The 20,049-nt window shown below is 35.2% G+C and overlaps 1 protein-coding gene across 7 annotated transcripts in view; it reads right to left on the bottom strand.

Annotated features, from left to right (window-relative positions):
* Positions 1-20,049, bottom strand: part of LOC132700285 (fasciclin-1) — a 613,802-nt gene that overhangs the window by 452,201 nt on the left and 141,552 nt on the right. For 4 of the 7 annotated variants that reach the window (XM_060667458.1, XM_060667459.1, XM_060667460.1 and 1 more), the window contains exon 2: positions 1,355-1,385. The exons of 2 other annotated variants lie outside the window; for them this stretch is intronic. In XM_060667458.1, the coding sequence (XP_060523441.1) occupies positions 1,355-1,385 (31 nt within the window). Of the gene's footprint in view, positions 1-1,354; positions 1,386-11,027; positions 11,125-20,049 lie in introns of those variants that run through there. One more of the 7 variants, XM_060667465.1, reaches the window with a different exon arrangement.

The raw sequence follows: 20,049 nt of genomic DNA, 5'->3' as shown, positions 1-20,049 counted from the left end.
TCATAAAATCTCTTGATTTATGGGGGTTAGGTGCTAGGTATTGCCACCCTCCTATCTTATACGGCTTTATTTCTTATTGTTCTAGATATATAACTAAAGAACTCTATTATTATTACTATTATTATTATTATTATTATTATTATTATTATTACTTTGACACGCCATTTGAATAACCTGTGTAAGACGTATAACTATGAATGATAACTATTCTTCAACTGGGCATATAAATTAGTGAACAAGTGAGTTTACAGCCCGAAGGCAACAAGGCAATAGCCCAAAACAATTATATTTAATTGGAAATACATATAAAAAAAATGTATATTCTCCATTGTAGATCAAATTTGACGAATGGAGACTTTCGATATTTCAAAATTTATATTAGTTCGTGAGGTGAAAGAAATTTCTACCTGAACATTAAGTACGAAAGATTTAATCTGTTAAGGACGATACTGGAAATCTGGTTAATATTCATTCAATTAAAATTTTATATTGCTGAACCATGTAAAGTATTTCTTATACTATTTTAAAAGACAAATTGCATCGAAAATTTCTCTCTTTCTTCCTTCCTGTATAAATTTCAAGAATTGTAGCAAATTTATTATGTAACCATGGTCGTGGTTTGGTATCAATTATCATTGATCATGATCTCATCTCATCTCAAGTACAAAACGTGTAAAGATTGTTAGAATGTCCAATTTAAAATTATTTTAAAGTATGCACGACCCCTCAAAAAAGCATGACGAATAAACACACATTTTTTTTAATTTTATTATTATTTATTATTACTATTCGAATTTGAAATAAAAGGTATATCCAACGGAATTTGAATTAGATGGCACAGGGTGTTCAAAAAAAATTATATAAATTAATTTGTAGTAATAGGTATTTATTATTATTTACTTCTCCTGTAAATTTACAATTTGGCAGTTATTTTGACCAAAATTGAAAAATATTGGAACAGTTTAAATAAATCTCAAAGTATTAACATACTTAACAAAAATTGTAAGTTTTTGTACACTCTTTCAGAAAAAATAATAACACATATGGTGTGCCGTTTAAGAAAATTGAGATTTTTCAATTTAAAATGATGCAATCCAAATATTGTCGTTTATTTTGAACACCCTGTAGAATCTAATTCAAATTCGGTAGCACATCTCTTACATTATCTGTCGAATAAAAACTAGTATTTTTTAGAAAATTGAAAATGTTTTATAAAGCATTATTCGTCACGCTTTTCTGATCCACCTTTATGCTATAAAATAATCTTAAATTGTGCACCCTAACAATTTTTACATCCGATCCCAATTTCTCATGTCACCTTGGACATTCTATGGAAAGAAAGCTTACTACATACCAATCCGTTTAATACAATTGCGATAACCCACCTGAAACAAAAAAAAAAAGATTGTTAATAATCAATGCTAGTAAACAGTAAAAGCAAAACAGATGTATGGCTATAATAAACCTAGGTGAACTGACAAACTACCAACTGTAATAACAATCACAACCCAACGACCCCAACGACCATAACAGTTGGAGATACAGTGACGGAAATGTAAAAATAATAAACATATAATATCTTAGCAGTAATAACAATTAATCAATCAACTTTCTAGCACCAACTGTTAAAATTATCGTTAGCTATCTTCTCCAATTAGTTTTCCGTCACACGTGCCAACAAAACGTTGAGATACAATTCGAAATAAAGGTAATGGCAAAAAAATAGTTTTAGCCAACTGGTGCAATAATTTCAAAATAATGTATGATAGTCGATGTAATGAAACGAAATGGAATGAAATGAGTTCGATTTACAATTACCATACTTGACAATGCCTCTCTGATTCGTGTTGGCTTAAGCTGGAGGACCGATATAAAGCTCAGTTAGCCACTTTTGTTTTTGTACTAAACTCCAATAAGACCAGGTCGTACTTGTTTGATAAACTCTGTAGAGGAAATGATATTCATAATCGAGACACCCCTCATTGTTTAAGATATCGCGTTCCTAGACACACTTCGGTAACTTTTCAGAGATCTTTTAGCTACAACGCAGTTAAATTATTTAATAAAATTCCTTACGCTATAACGTCCCTCCCCACGATAAGGTACTTCAAAAAAGCATTAATATTGTTTTATTTGTTTTATTGTATTGTTAATATTGTCAGATCCGCCCGTAACCAGCAATGATGTGCGACTATTTCTTCTGTTTACGATGTATATACGGCTGTGTATTTTGTTGATAATTATGGTGTTAGTGCTGTTGTTCTTGTGGTTATATGGAAAAGCGTAAATTGCGCATGTCGCCACTCTTGGATTGTTACTTATATTGTAATATTTTGCTTATCAATAAAGATAGTTTATTATTATTATTATTATTATTTTTTTGTATGAGAGGTTATAAGGCGAATCTTCCTCAGCCCGTTCTGGGCGTCTCAAGACAACCTGGGGATGGATGGTGTGTCCCCTTGGCGACAACGGGTTGGCAACAGCCGACCGTGTAAACCCAGTGTGAGCATACTCACACTTCCTCTCTTGACGACAAAACAGTGTGCCCTCCATCTGGAACTGCGTCAGCATTACTTCAGATGGAGTGTCGTCCGGACGCGCGTGATGTTCTCTCGCACCCTATAATCTTCCCTATGATCTTTCGGTCTCCTATTGACTAAGGTTCAGCGAGCTCGTATAAGATTTGGCCGTTCTATCCTCTTGGCAGAAAGTATTTGCTTTGCCATTTTGCAGACGTGGTCCCAAATTTGTCGGTGACTAACATTTTTTCTACGGTTGTCTGGGCTTATGTGACCGAGTATTTGCTCTGCTATATTCCGCTGCATGTTCCATCTTGGGCAGAAAAATAGAGTGTGTTCAACCGTATCCACGTTTATGCAATAAAGGCACTCCTCGGTTTCGGCCAAATTGAAACGTTTGAAGTAGGCTTCAAAGCACCCGTGCCCGGTGAGTATTTGTATAAGAAAGAAATCTACTTCACCGTGTCGTCTCTCAAACCAGGGTCTTATATTTGGAATTAGCTTTTTACTCCAATCCGCTGTACCATCATCTCTGTCCCATTCCTCTTGCCAGCATAACATCACCGTGTTTTGTGCTTCCGTTTTAGCGTCTGGTCCATCTTTCTCTATACGGGCTCTGCACTTAACTAGTAGATTAATAGGTGGGATCCTAGCTATCACCATAAGTGCCTTATTGGAAGTTGTTCTGTATGCTTCGGAGACTCTTATGGCTACCCTCCTTTGAACACTACTCAGAATCCTTTTATAGACTTTCTTCTCAACTGCTTGCTCCCATATTGAGGCGCCATATAGTAGTATTGAAGTCACTACTGAGCATAATATCCTCCTGGTGCTTTCACGAGGCCCATTCACTTTTGGTAGAAGGCGACTGATGTTGTTCATGGCCTTGTTGGCCTTTTCTGTTACGGCTCTGATGTGGGCCGCCATGGACATGTTTCTATCTAGTTTTATACCTAGATATCTGACTACTTCCTGACTTTGAACTGTTGTGTTTTCCACTGTGACTGAAATGTTTTTAACTTTCCTTCCATCAACAAGTAGGACTGCCTCCGTTTTTTGGGGGGCTAATTTCAGGTTTTTAGACTTCATCCATTCCGTGACATTGTAAAGGGCATGGTTGGCTACTGTTTCCATCATCTCGGCTTCTTTTACTTCTGCTAAGATAGCCAGATCGTCAGCATATCCGACAAGGGTAATACCATTTGGAACAGGAATTCGGAATACACCGTTGTAATACACATTCCATAGGGTTGGACCTATTACTTCCCTGCGGGACCCCGCATGTGACGTCCATTTGCGCTGCCTCACCTATGCTTAAACGCCTATCTTCGAAGTAGCTTGCTATGATGTTATACAGATAAGCGGCTATGTTACGATTTCGAAGCTCTTCCAATATACCACAGCATGGTGCCGTGTTGAAGGCATTTTCGACGTCTACCGTGACAAGAGCACATAACTTCCTCCTTCCCCACGGTGTCTGTTTTACATCGTCTACCTTTTCTCGTATCCTTCTCAAGGCGCTGATAGTTGATCTCTTTTCCCGAAACCCATGCTGTTCTTCTGCCAGTCCGCCAGTCCTTTCAATTTCTTCCTTGAGACGTTTTACCAGCAAACGTTCCAGTAGCTTACCAGCTACATTGATTAAACATATGGGTCTATACTTCTTATCCTGACCTGGTTTCTCTATAAGGATAAGTCGCGCCAATTTCCATATTCTAGGAAATTCTCCCTTCAGCAATATTTTGTTCATGAGGTCTGTGCACTCCTCAATATAATCATTCGCAATTGTCTTTATAATTTCAGGAGGGAGATTGTCCGGTCCAGGGGCTTTGCTATCCTTTATTTTTCCAACTGCAGTTCTTAGTTCTTCGACATTATTATTATTATCATTATTATTATTATTATTATTATTATTATTATTATTATTATTATTATTATTATTATTATTATTATTATTAGTATTATTATTATTATTACTATTATCATTATCATTATTATTATTATTATCATTATTATTATTTTCCCCTAATCTCAGATTACTCCAGTCAATATATTCAACATCGGTCCTTAGACAAGATGGCTGAGCTTGAGCAACCATTTTCGATTTCAGATATCTCCAAGAACCCTGCGCACTATTCTACATATGTAAAGAAGCCTTTTGCATAGGAATATAAAGTCTTTGGTTTCCAAAACTCAGGGTTCCAAGACCTTCGTGTAAGCTTTTTGGGATCTCGCCCGTCACCCCGACAACATTGGGTATTATTCGCATTGACCTCCACATTTTTTTTATTTCATCCGCTAGTGGCAAGTATTTATTGATTGTCTCAGTATACCTCCTCGACATGTTGCTAGGCAATGGTATAGCCACGTCTATGATGAAAGCTTTTTTTTTATCTTTTAATTCCAAGACTATATCCGGGATGTTGTTTGGTATATGGCGATCCGTGGGAATGAGTTTATTCACAAGAAGGCAGAGTCTGTTATTATTATTATTATTATTATTATTATTAGTATTAGTATTATTAATTATTACTCATATCTGACTATAATAGACAAATGGTTTTCAAGTTTTAAAGAAACTCATCTCAAAACAATAACAGCTTTTAAATTTTTATGTAAAATATGAATTTCAACTAGACTTTCATATTTGGACTTGCCTCAGCAATTAACCTTCAAAGTGTTCTTGTTGGTTAATCTATAAACGGAGCTTGCGTAAATTATCTAATATAATATTTTAAATAATCCAAAGAAGAAAAATAATTTAGAAAGTGTTTTGGAGAAGACTGGCCAAACTTCGTAGGTATGGGTAATGAGAGTCTCCAAACAATATATGACTTTTGGTATGTAGTTTGTAGTCGTAGACTCCGCAAAAGTGTAAAAGTAAATTGATCCACTTACCAAATTAACCTTTTTTTCTCAACTATGAATTTACCGACCACAGTGATATATTTGTAGAACTGTTTTGCTGTGCTGTAGGCATACAATTTATTTATTAGATATAATATTAATGATAATTAGTCATCAATATAACAAATATCAAATTTAAGATGTAAAAACAGTGAACAATAATCTGTTTTTTTCAAGATGCTTAAAAATTTTTTATTTAGCTAAATTAATTCGACGTTTCTCTGATTCATTACATATAGAATTACACGCTTCATGCATGGAAAACCCCAATTTTCTTATCTTCTTAAAGGTCTTAATTAGATAAAATCAAGAATTGCCAAAGACTAAATAAATAAATACATAAATAAATAAAGAGGTCTTTATTTTCACGCAACAAATAAGATATTCTTTTAGACATTAAAAATGCGGAAAAATGCTGAAGAATCAGGATAGCACTCCACAAGAAGGCATACTCTGTTTTACCTCTCAAGAAAAAAAATCAAGTACACGGAAACACAATAAAATGAGTTTTTTTTTCTGATTAATATTAAAAATTTAACTTTAAGTTTGTGTCTGAGATAGAGCAACATCGTTTGAAAGAAAAGTGACATATATATGTTTTAGGACACAGGATATTATTTTGATTGTAACCGTATCTTGGCAAGTTTTTTGAAAATTGAAAAATATGATCGTGTCTGGCAAGGTTTTATCAATTTGGTACGCAAAATATTGTTCAAAAAATTCAATTCCTTGCATTGGTGTGACTAACTTGTCTGCTTGTCTAAGATTAAGGTTATGTGACTGTCTTTTCTTTCAAGTTAGAAAGGAGACTTAGTAGGACACAATAACGCGTTTTACCACAAACCGAAACTCAATTTTACGTACTCGACGCGCGTTTCGCCAACCAAGTTGGCATCGTCAGGAGAAGATTAAAACAGTTTTAGTCTTCTCCTGAAGACGCCAACTTGGTTGGCGCAACGCGCGTCGAGTATGTAAAATTGAATTTCGGTTTGTGGTGAAACGCGTTATTATGTGTTAGTACAGTGACGAAGGTTCGGTAGCGATGCGGTAGTCATAAAGTTTATCTTGATATAAGGTTTTGTTGATCTATTTTTGATCTTTGCTTCTTGTACTCACAATAAGTCTTCATTCGTTATTCCTTTTTCTAGTTCCTTCTGTAAAATTCCTAATTATACAAAGATCTAGCGTGCGGGAAGCGTCACTTTTCCACGTGAATTTCTTGTGGCATGGATCCGAGTCACTTCGGGCATTTCCGGGATTTTACGTTTTTGGCAGTAGATGTTACGAACGCATTGAATTTTGACGTTTGTCAATTCTGACGGCCATGTCAGTCACTGTATTCGTATTGTTTTTCAAAAATGTACCTACCAAACCAGACTAACCAAAAACTAGCGGTCGTAGATAAAGTTGCATTAATGCTATTAATGTCACTAATAACTTTTTGGATGGCTCATAAGAAATTTTTCAGTTGAAAAAAAAACGGACCTGAATTATTTTGCAAAAGTAAAATAATTTTTAAAATTTAAAGGTGTGCTCTCTGGTCTCGTATTTTTGTTGATAAACTGCGGCATTTATTGATCAGCTAATCGTTCAAGAAATTCGGCCTAACTATTGGTTGATTCTAGAGATTAGAAAAAAATAAAGTTGTAAGACGAATGCTATAAAGATCATTTATAGGTTAGTTTTTTCAGAACTTTGACTAACAATTAAACAGTCTTTACATTTTTAGGCTTACTTTCAAAACGAAATTTGGTTGCTACTTCCCAACCCGGCAGGATATTTGAAAATTTGAGGCCTGTTTAGATGTGAGAAGTAAATATCAAATGCAAAATGTATAAATTAAGTAAAACGTAGTACCTTCTATTTCGTGTTCAAACTACACGCATTTTAAAGATATCGATTTTTTTGTTCCGTGCACTCCGCTAGCATCGGTCCGTCATCCCGGTATCTTACCTCATTCATTTAAAGCAAACCAAATATTTATAATTGTATGCCTAGGGTTATGGGTTAGGAGGGACTTAATTATTTCGACGAGGCTTCATATAATTCAGATCGAACTTCACTACAGGTAAGTTCGTTTGATCTGTTAATTATATTACGCCTCGTCTTCATAATTAAGTAAAACGTAGATGTTTAAAGAAATTTGCAACAATAATAAATATGTAGTCGATTCTTGGAAGAAACGAAACTATCACACAAGCATGGCAATAAACGATTGTTCAACACTAAACAAAAGGCTACCTTTGTAACTTAAACCGAAATACATGTAAAGAATAATTAGAGATTAAGAGTCCAGAACAGCCTCGGCAAAATTTGACTATTTTAACAAACGGCGTTGATAGAAATAACAAAATGTTTTTGACTTTTCAGTCCATCCTGCTGCCAGCCTAATTATATCCATACTTGCTCCCTTACGAGCCGCGGCGTATATGGCTGCATGCCGTGCACTATGAGCAGTAAATATGGATTTATCAACATCACTACATTTGAGAACTGTCTACTCCATCTACTAATGGAGTTAGGTTTTGCATTTTTAATCTCTATATTAGAGATTTCAATACTAGTCAACATCTGAACCCTTTGTCCTGTGCTAAACGCTAATAGTGCTGCTAACTTATAAGTTAATTTTTGCAAGGAAATGTTATTAATAATAATAATAATTTAATTTATTCACGTATTAATATACAATGAAAAGCACACGGTTTAGATGAACAAAATAAGATATCTTGAGCCTCCGTGGAATGTTTTTATATAGTTAAGGACATTAGACGGGTCCCAAATAGAGCTGTATTTGGGTTTGTTAGCCTAAAATCATTGGCAAAATATAATCCTCCTATTTGAGCTATTCCACATCTGTATGAGTTCAAGGTCCCGTAAGAAGGGCCTATATTAAAAAACAATGTCAAAAATATTTTAAGGCATCTGGTACAGATACTGAAAATACATTTAGATTTTCCTGCTTGCAAGACTCTCACCAAAGTTTTAAACAGGGATTATACTGCTTAAGGGTACCACTGGTAATGGAAGCCATACAAATATCTAGTGATGTGTCAGGTACTCCGCCTAACTGCAATGCTTGCCGGATAAGACTTCTGCTACCAACTTAATCCATTGTTTAAAAAATACTAGTTTTCAAACAAACTTCGTTCGCTTTTGGTAGGGATAAGCTTTGCAGGGTAACGGTAGTATTACTATGGTTTATTATGCTTAGGGTAATGTTATTAATATTTTGAAGATATTTGATCTGTAAGTAGTGTATTGTACTGTTCATCAATATAGGTATAAATAATGATAATTAGAAACAAGATAAGTTTACTTGTAGTTATAGTCATTAAATATTGTTGACTTTTTCTGTTAAAGTGAAAATAAATCGCAAAGTTTTTAAAATAGGTTTATGGGTGACGAGCCCTATCATAAGAGAGAAGTAAATCTTTATTTGGGTAAAATGAATTAATTTACTAACAAGCACTACACCGAAAATGCCCGTTGCTTTATCTTCAATTATCTTATGCAAACAATGTAATATGATCGTGAAAAGTGGGAATGCATAAATATAAAAAGTTAACCAGTTAATTGTTAATGCATCTACCGTATAACTTTCTGGATCTCTCAGCCAAGGAATAAACCGTTTACGTATTGTATTAACTCTTGAAGCAAATAAGTCAATATCGGACCTATTAAATTGACGGGTTATTTTTTGAAATGTCTGATTATTTAACTCCCCCTCGGTTTCAGTTTCCAACTGCCTAAGTTCCCATAATTTAACAGTTTCATGCGTTACGTTCACACTCCTAAATTGTGTTTCCTAATAATAAAAGGTCATCTAGATATAACACAGAGATGAATCCTTTTTTTCCTTAAATAACTTAAGATAGCTTTCATTAGTTTTGTAAGAATTAGACGAGCACAATTTAACCCGAATGGCATACAGGTAAACCGAAACCATAGGTATTTCCCATCTGCCTTGTTAGCCGACAATAAAAAATAGGCATCTTTAAGATCCAGTGTTGCCATGAAGCAATGTTCATTTATTAGTTATATAGCAATTTTATGATCCTCTATTTTGAAATGGTTAGCATTTATATATTGATTAAGATGTTTTGAGATTAAGTTTAAACCTCTGTGAACCGGCTGGTTTTGGAGGAAGGAATATTTCCGACATAAATTGTTCTTTACAAGATTTAACTTGACTATAGCGCCCTTCTCTAAAAGGTTACAAATTGAATATTGGATCAGTTTTTGTTCACGTAATGGCCATTTAAGCTCACGTGATGCACAAAATTGCAATGGCGGTCGTGCGAAAGGTATTATGATACCCTGAATCCAAGACAAAACACACTTGTCTTTAGATAGATACGACCAGGCTTGATAAAAATATCTGAGTCTACCAGCGATTTTACTAGCCTTATACTTTACCATTGGTATATGGTCTTCTGACCTTGTTTTCTCCGGCTTGCGCAACCATTTGTCCTGTGATACTGTCGGATTTTCCGAGGCGAACTCTTGGCGTTTAAAGGACGCTTAGGATATGAGCCTGTCCTCTAGGTCCTTTCCAAACAGCCACTCATGGTTTGGCGCATTAAGTAAAGTATCCCTTAGACTCTCGTTGAAGTTCAGTGCTACGAGCTCTCTACGAGAAAGCGTCTCTTGGTGAAATAAATCGGTTAACAACCGCCCAGCTTCGCCTAGTTGCTGAATGGGTGCTACACTCCCCCCCCCCCCCTTTTGATTTTAAAAGGGTAGTAACCGTCAAACCAATAGCCGATATGGCTGCGCTAATCTGCGCCTGGATATCACACAACGTTTTGTCCCTTCGAACTACTGAATCTTGACAGGCACTAATCACCAAAGCAGTTAGGGGGAGCTAGGGAAAAGTAGTTCCCGGGGTAAAGAAATTTCCTAATTAACTCTTGCCTTTCCATGTCACCAAGTCCCATATTTGAAATTCCGGACCATATTTTTCAAAGGTTTTTTGGAATTGATGGACTCAAGTTAGACGCCTTAATAACATTCTTTCCAAAAGAAATAATACCTCCTGATTCATACATACTGTCATTATCAGATTTAGAGCTTTGATCGCCAGTGATCAATGATGCTTGGTCACAAATTTTATCATTCTCTCGAATTCGGGAAGAACCGGCGTCGTCCTCGCGCCTATATGAGCTAACAGAGGGAGCAACACAATCTCGCTCTGTATGATGATAGCGCCGTAAAAGCTTTGCCAACGATGCTAGAGGGGTCTCATCCCCGGACCTCTCATTGCAGTTTTTACGCAAACTGGAACTTGGCTACGAAACTGCGTACCATGGCGGCGGCTGGGACCATCACACTCAAAACATTTTTGAGATTTGGCAACATCCTCGTGCCTTTGATCGGAAAGTTTGTCAACGTCACCGTGACCCTGTTGAGCGGATTTGGCAACATCGTCGTGCCGTCGATGCCGCTTTTCAGATTTGTCGTCATCTTTCTGCACCTGCGCCGCTTCTACATCAGCCAGTTGTTTACGTAAAACAATTAATTATTTTTAAATTAACATTATCCTTCTCCTCTGCAATTCCTTTTTCGTTTAGTTAAAACTTTTGGCATTCCAATGCTTACCTGGATAACGCACAACATAGAAAAACACTATACGTTCGTAACTACGTAACGCGAAACGCTGGGCCGAGCAAACGACGCGAGACGCATGCAGTTTGACACGCGATGAAAGAATGAGGTAAGACACCGGGATGACGGACCGATGCTAGCGGAGTGCACGGAACAAAAAAAAAATCGATATCTTTAAAATGCGTATAGTTTGAACACGAAGTGGAAGGTACTACGTTTTATTTAATTATGAAGACGAGGCGTAATATAATAAATGTAGTAAATGTGCATTATTTAATATTTTTTGTTTTAAAAAAATATGATGCGCCACAAGAAAAACATGTAATAGGCTCTTTTTTTTTATTTGCCTTGCATTTGCAGTAGTAAGGCATTCGTTGAGTTTTGCGTTTCTATCGGTTTCTATCATCACTTTTATAATAAAATGAGATTTGTTTTTAATGTTATTTTTTTAAAATAAAATATATTGCATATCGACAGCCCTTCTTTATCTAAATGATGAAATTATATGACAGTGTAAGTCACAAACTTCTCTGCTCAATTTTGCAATCTACTGGTCTTTCTCATAGCAACGTTAAATAGAACACAGAAATTGAAAATCTCCGTTTTCCCTTTCAACAGAAAAATTAACTCAGCTAGTGAGAAATGAATAGTAATCTTAATAGAGTCGCAGAGTGTAGAGGAAGTCATGCGCTCAATATTAATTCAAAGAAGGGATCCATAGATCACAAATAAATGAACAAGACTTTACAATGTATATAAATCAAGATCTAATACATCCGTCATATTCAGCTCGTAAACTTGGCATTACATATTGCGTTGTAAGACATATACGAACAGTGGCATTCGAGCCACTTATGGTTAAATATGTCAAATAGGAGATATATTCTTGCTTCCTGCTTATTCCACAAATTAGTCTCCTTTCTACCTGTATGGCAAAATAACTTTATGAAATGTACATAACCTTAATCTTAGACAGGTGGACATGATAGTCACACCAGTGCACTAGTTGCAATCCAACATTGTCTTGTCCAAACTCTTCATTTCATAGTTCACTTACAATCGTAGCGTTGGGAGCGGGGCAACCATCTTGCTGATAATAAATACTTTTTCCAAGAATTAATGGTACAAATCTACCCATACATTGAATTCAAAGCGCCCTTGCCGATTTTAATACACTGCGACATGAGAATTTTCTGTGCTCCAGCGATAAGAATTATATCTGTTAAATATTCCGGAACATTCAATTCTCGCTTCATCACTTCAAGAGAAAATTAATGTTTTCGTTGCATTTTCCGATAAACCAGATGCAAAATTGTATTCTTCTAAAGGCATTCCCTTCATGTAGTTGCTTTACTTTTCTTGTTTATGCTTTTTTGAAGTAGTCGAAACTTGTGCCCATGAAGATATGCTTGGATTTTGCAAGACTTCTTCAGCTAAACTGAATTCCCGGATTTTCTGTTCCTCATCTAAGTGGTTTGACTGCCTCTGCGTTTTCGTTTCACAAGACATAACACTTTCTCATATCATGCTTTTCATAACTTGGGTATATTTTAAATTTCAAAATTAACTAAAAGCTTAAGTTTTTCCATTAAAATTATGTCTGACAGAATACAAAATTTAACGAAGCATAAAAGTTATGTCTTTAACCGATAGTGACACGTGCAATAATACATAAACAAAAAATGCCCTATATTTCAGAACTATGATTGTCATATAAGATAAGAAAGTTATATTCATTAATGACAGAACGGAGAACTGTAACAAAATCTGAGTACGTCAATGCATTTGCCTTAAAATGCCATAATAAGGTTTTTGTCCGGATCCCAAGTTTTCATAAATAAAAATGTTAAGAAATTTTCTAAAGGGCCGAAAATTTAAAAAACGCTCTATATCTCGGTTGGTAGTGAAGATATCGCCATGCGGATTTAACAAATAACAAAAATAAAGGTTATGTTTCTCATATGTTGCTGGAAAATAAGGACCTCTTTACCTATTTACTTATTTATTATTGTATTTTTAATTTAGGAATCGCGAGTTACTTTCGCATTCGTTTGAGTATTTTTGAGTACAGAATCGTTCACTCTTCGTAATTGCTTTCGGAGGGAAGTGTGGGGCACAAGTCTATTAATAACATATCTTACCAATGGGCCTATCTATACGCCCTCCGAACCTAATCCTCTTCTAAACACCTCGTACTACTCTAAACCAACGATTTGGAGGGGCACACATCAACTTTTTCAAAATACGACCATGGTTTTTTAGTTTCTCGGTCCATTTTCCAAAATGACCTTTCCTTTATGGTTGGCGTATTAAAAGAAAATGTAAAACCTGGGCAAATAATGATTTCGGGCCGCGCCGGAGGGTAATTGCCGATTATTTACGTACACCAAGTAGACACGCAGTTTCCGTCGAAATAGTGCCGGCCTGCGCTCGAATTTCCCCCCATTATTTAATAGCTTCAACGTAGCAAGCGGTTGGTAACCCCTTGCATCGGTACCCTCATTCATGTCAATACGGTTCAAAACAGACCCTATAAACGTTGTCGTGCAGTACGTTTCCCTTTTATTGCATTTGGTGTTGTTTTTTTGTTTCGAGTTATAGTTGACTGACGTTGAATCGGCGGTAGTTCGATATTATAGCGCGCAGGATCGGATTTGGAAAGATTCGAATCCAAATATAATTGTCACAAGATAAGAAATTACTTAATGTTACTGCGACAGTATCAATAAACGCACCCGTATTTACAAATCAATAAAGTCTAAAATACTGACAATCCGATTCTCATTGTTGGCCGACTATCTTAGAAATTACAGGGTTGATCAACTTTTTAACTGTCCTTTTACGTATCTGTCGCAGACTAATGGTGATCCTAGGTAAATGGCTGTTGCCTAGGCAATTGCTATCTGGCTGGGCAAATAGTGCCTTTTCTTTTTCAAGTGCTCAATAACTAAACAAATGCTATTTGACTAGTCAAACGGTATTTCCTTAATCATGTTTTAGGCAAATAAAAATGGAAATATTCGTAATAATAAAATAAGATCCAGTTTATTTAATGAGTTTTTTTATAAGATTTTTACAATTTTGTTTTTAAATTGGATTACATTAATTATTGTTATGTAGTGATTCCATAAACATTTTTTAGGCAATTGAAAATATAAAAATTTGTAATAACAAAATAAGCTCCACTTTATTTGATTAATATTTTTTATTGGAAACGCAAAAACGAATTCTACAAATAATAAGAAAACATAAACTTCTAAAGAATAAAATTTCTAAATTAATTGTAATGTAATGTTAAATACAGACAAAATAATTGTAAATTTAGTATATCTTATTTGTTTTGACAAGGTGGCACGTCTCTTTTCCACTGAAGGTGGAGGGGAGACCAAAGCAATCTTACTATCCTTTGCTCACTTTGCTACCGATTGAAAGTAGTAAGTATAGGGCCCAAGCAGCTCAGTTTCTCAAAATATGGGAGGGGTATAGAAAATAAATACATAAATAAATAAAAGGTTGGAAACCGGGGCGCCAGCTAGGACAATACCCCAACCTATACTATAATTTAGTGATAGTGACTAGTGTTCTTGCTCACTAGCCATCAATCAAACTCATAAAGTTAACAAAGTCCTAGGCAAATAAATAATAAATAAATAAGACAGGCCCGTCAGTTTAAATCTCCATATATTGGCTACTGGACCAGATTCTCAATCACAGAATATAAGCAAAATACATTAGACCAGGAGCTCCAAGCTGGGAAACTGAGTATACGTCAAATACTTAAGTATGCAATAAACTCAGGAAGCTTGGTTACGATCGATCGTTTACAAATAATTATCACAATAAAAATGTTTACCCTAACTGGGCTCTCTAATTTATATTGATGGTTAAAAAGTTCACATTTATATTTAATAGTTATAAAGTTAACCGGAATATAAATAAAATGGCTTATCTGTGATCCTCCAGTTACCAGCAACGAACGAGTGGGGCAAGCTATAGGACAGCTGTTCTGTATACTGCCTACGGGTTCACCAGTCAGTGGGATAGACACGAATGCTTATCACTCTTGGACGAGGAAATATGCACTGCAACGTCCGGAACCGAGTTAATTTGAAGACTCGGTAATTCTTGGGTTGCAGAATTCAAAACACGTCCACGAAGGGAAAGAGGCACCAAATCCAAATGAACCGGAACTAGGGAATCCGGTACCAAATAGGAAACCAAAACCAGACCAACAATCAAAAACCGGTACCAAAAGAAAATTCAAAACAAAATAATGAGTTGCGGTGTTCATAATTACTTGCAACGCGTGAAATAAATTGTGAAACTTACGCCTGATGATCGTGGGTGGCGGTGAAGAGTGCCAGGTGCTAGGTTGGTTAGCTTTAATCCAGCCTAAGCTGTAATGTTGGGGACGTCCAAGCAAAGTACTACCAACAAAAAGACGATCCGCAACTTCTATACCATTTCAATCAGGTTTAATCCTCGAAAACTACGAGATGCCACAAACTAACTCGGATTGAAATCTTGCAACCACTTGCATCGGCGGAAATCGTAAAGCCAAAGAAAAGAAAGATCAATAAAGTTTCACAAAGTTCCAAAAAAGGCCGATGGTGCTGGCAATACGATGTTCGGTTCCGACATCACTAGGGTCAATGGGCCAACGGAACCATTGAAGTGATAGAGACGTAGCGCCTATAAGTTTTTGAAATAGTGTTCGCCTTACGTGGATGTACACGGATTTGTGATGTGTAATTCCATGAGGTGTATGTAAATACGGTTTCCGAATGTCCTATATTCACGCTGGTAACCAGGCCGGATGGGATCGGATATCCCGTATAAGATAATTGCTGGAGCCGTTTGAAGAATCGGTCATCATTTTATGACAATTTATTTAGAAGTTTTCGTTGCTGTATACGTAAAAAACAAAAACAAATTGTGTAAGCTGGCCGAATGACCTTATGCAGTCTTGGCCATTAGAAGTAAAGAAGAAAGAAAGAACCTCTCCAAAAAGCAACAAGTGTAAATAAATGAAAGCAAGGGACAAGAATAGGAATTGCCGTTAGTTCGGAAATAAGAAGGAAGACAGGACGATCGTCTCATGCAATCCAACCGCATTCCGCAGTAACATCCTAAATTGCAGCAAAAATGCAAGGGCTTACACTTATTTACATTTATTTTAGGGCAGGCAAACCACACCAATCAATTAAGCAGTTACAGTGTGTTCGAACAGAATGAAGTAGTGAAGAATAATTAGCAGTACCAGTAGTTTTGATGATTAGACAGTGTGTAATTGTGAGAATAAAACATTCGATAGATAGTCTCCGAGCATCGTTAACCTACCTGTGAGAAACATAAGTCGAAGTAGCCAATGACAACTTGAACCCGTTACAAAGGGTTGCTACAATAACACTCACAGTTGCAATCACAATAAAACAAGTACAACGATTGGTATTACGTTTTGATATACATTCCAAATTCTTTTTATCTAATGGTCCTCCAGCAAATTTTGAAACAACAATAGCGTCTATGTCGCCAAAAACGGTTCTGCTTATTTTTGTCATTATTTCGGTAGCCGTTACCTGTCCATCATAAGTTTTTTTTCTCTAATATTTTTTCCTCACTGAGACAGAGATTGCAAATAACCCCGGTACTAAAATCGTTATTATCTTTATTAGCATCATCGGAAATATCATGTACAATTTTTTTAAATGAGAAACATCTGTATTTTTGAATTTCTTTTCTGACTTCTCGTTTTGACTATGGCCCTTTATACTGGTCTCCGTTCTCTGTTTGTACTGGATTATGGCGAGTGTTTAAGAATGTACCTACGCCCTTCAGTTAATATTTTATCAATGAGATCTAATGGGAATTTTATACCTCCCAAGCCTGACTTGGGAGGTATAAAATCTGCTCCATATGGAAACTTGATGATCTCCCAATAATGCAATGGAATGAGGTAAAAGCCAACTGACCAAAGAGCACTGTTATTTTCTTCCATCCAAATTCTCAGCATTTGTTCAGCGTCCTGATTAGATCGTTCCACTGCTTGCTTTGTTCACCTCGGCAGTAAATTCTTGCCCATTATGACTCTGCAAACTGGAGCGCCTTGTTCGAAAAAAACTTACAGTAGTTCAGTAGCTACTTCTGCAGCTCGTTTTGCTTGTGAAAGTCTCAAATCTTGGTAATTTAGAAGCCATTTATATTTTGCCATTGTCGCAAGATTGAAGATCTATTAAATCGACTTGTCATCTGACATTAAAATCGTTAGATATGCTGATGAAGATGATGATAGGCTTTACGACAACAGCAAGGCCGGGAATATTGTATTTCTTTTTCTTGTCCCCAGTGACATGGGGTTTTATGTTGCTCATCAATTCTGTCAATCTAAATCAGATTTATGTCATTTTAATCCACATTCTTTGGTTTAAAAATATTTTTTCATGGGCCCGATTTTTATAAAAGATGATATATTTCTTAGTTCCACATGTTTTTAGTACTGTCTGTATTTTTTTTTGTTTGCTTGGTAACTGTTAGAACCTCAATGACTTTATTAAGTTTTTGCAAATTCCAAGGTTTTTTAGTTGATTGCTCATATTTTGCATTTAGCTGCGTAATGTGCAATAATGTAATGTAATGTGTAATAATAATAATAAAAAACAATGAAATCTAGAAAATCGTATATAAGACAACCTGATAAACATAACCTCAAAACAATAAATGAATAAATCTTACACTCGTTGCCTAAGAATGAATGAATTAGGTAAAGCACTTTTTTAATTAACTAATGGAGAGATTTTTTGAAACTTGTTTGAGCGTTTTGCAGATCCAGTTTTGCAACGTGATGGAAATTTAAAAGGATTTCCACTTTTTCATATAAAGGCCGTCCAACTCTGTCGGTTCTTTGCCTTATTTAGATTTAGAAACACATTAAAAAAAATTATAGATACTTCAAAGATTAAAAGGTTCGGAGTGTAATAAAAAACGATGTTTAGCTATAAGAGTTGTGTCTCTCACGAGCGACTCGATATCAGAATTTCTGATTTACAATCGGACTTCCTCAGAAATGTTGTGAAAATTGACAGACAAAAGAAACAATCGACCACTCCAGCAACCACACTATCTACGGTCGTTTGACAATTTCTTATAAATCATGCCCTCCAATTAAGTTATTAACACAAAGGTATATAAAATGATTTAATTTGAAAAAATGTAATAAATTTCATCAAAAACATTTTGATATTTTGTTAAGGGAATTAAGAAAATAAAAATAAAAGAATTTCATTTTATATTTGTTTTAGGGATGTTTAATTATTTTCCTCTGACCTTTTCTATTTTCCTAGTTTTTTTTTTTATAAAAACGGTGTATATTAATGAGGTTATTATCTTTTCTTTAAATAATAATATCAATAAAAAATTGCTAAATTAAGTGCCATAAAACTGTCGAACAATGGTTTTTCAAACTCAAATAAAATTTTTATTCGCCATGTTTCGCTGTCAAAACAATTTTAAAAAACGTCACTTCTTCCTTAAATGCTTAATATATACAACACAATTATAAAAATGGGTTGTTACCATTTGAAAAAATTAACTTTCTTTTTTGTTAGATCGCCTTCTATAATAAAATTGACCACACATGTACAACAAAGTCGCAGATATCAATAGACATTATCAGATCCACAATCTTCAAAATGCCTTAATACACAGGGTGTTCTATTCAAAAATAAGAAAGTTTTTGGTTTTTTCAGCTTTTCACAGTTATTTATCAAACAAAAAATTCTGGCGTAATAGGCAGTAATACACTCTTAATTACAATTGTAGGGTAGACCTATTTAAATCCAATTTCTCAGTCATTAAGTAATAGATTCCAATATCTCACTAAACTCCATAGCTCTAACAAATTTAGGTTTTTGCTTTCTAATGCAATATGAAAAATAGTAAAATTATCGTCAAAGTTGTACATTTCTTCGTGTTAGAATCGAACATTTTTATAGGCCCTTTTATGTTCGTTGGTGCGTTTCTTGAATGTTCTACCTGTTTGCCCGATATCAACCCTTGTTAGATAAGTGTGTTAAATGGATTCTCATCAGGAAAGAACCACCTCGGTTCAATACAATAACAAAATAATAATTTAAAGCTATTAGTATATCCCAACAATTTTTGCCACTAAGCTACCCAAGTATTAAGTAAGTATTAAGGTTTACCTTGTGTAAATTAATTTTGAAAATGGAATTTTAGTGCGTTCAGGAGTAAACCAAAATTTTTTATTCCCAATTCTAGTTAAACAAACACTTTCTTAGAGATGACTGTATCACAAACACATTTTAGTAACGTTTTACTGTTTTTAAAATGAAATCAAATTTATTTTAAATTTTTATGGTCGACTTACCACCACTTAGTACTTCGAGGCACGAGTCTTAAGTAGCTACTCGTCAGCTTGTGTCTACATTTTTGCTGCCGAACTTCTCATTCAATTACATTCACTTCCGTCGGAAGACGTCAAAAACTGCTATTAATGTTTGCAAATAATGTGTTTTTCATAATACATTAAAATTAAAATGTATACTGTTAGACTGCGCAAAACTACTGTGGTTTATAAGTACGGCCCTGTCTGGGTTACGCCTGATGTATCCACAGGGCATGCAACAATAAAAACGGGGGGGTTTCATCGAATAGACATAAACACAATTTGCATACCCTGTTCTGTATGTAACTACCACTCACCTATTATGCGAGGGGGTCGACTAAACATTAACGTAAATGCCCTTTCAATGCCCTTTCTATAACCAACGCGCCCTTAAAACGAAGTAATCATACTTTAACAACGGCTTTCGTGGGAATAAGGGTTCTTGTATGGCTTGATCAAGTGATCTTGACATCAATTTAAACTTGACTTTGTAATAGTTTGCGTAAACTTGCAAGTTTCGGCGGAGACAAACAGTTAAGGAGGATATGCTCCAAATTCCCGCCAACCAAATCTGGCGAACCGCAATAGGAAATTGGAAAAGTTAATATTATT

Source organism: Cylas formicarius, unplaced genomic scaffold, assembly GCF_029955315.1.
Source record: "Cylas formicarius isolate icCylForm1 unplaced genomic scaffold, icCylForm1.1 PGA_scaffold_4__25_contigs__length_36172078, whole genome shotgun sequence".
In the NCBI taxonomy this organism is placed as follows: Eukaryota; Metazoa; Arthropoda; class Insecta; order Coleoptera; family Brentidae; genus Cylas; species Cylas formicarius.
The sequence above is the reverse complement of the archived record's forward strand: the minus strand, read 5'-3'. Positions and strand labels throughout refer to the sequence as shown.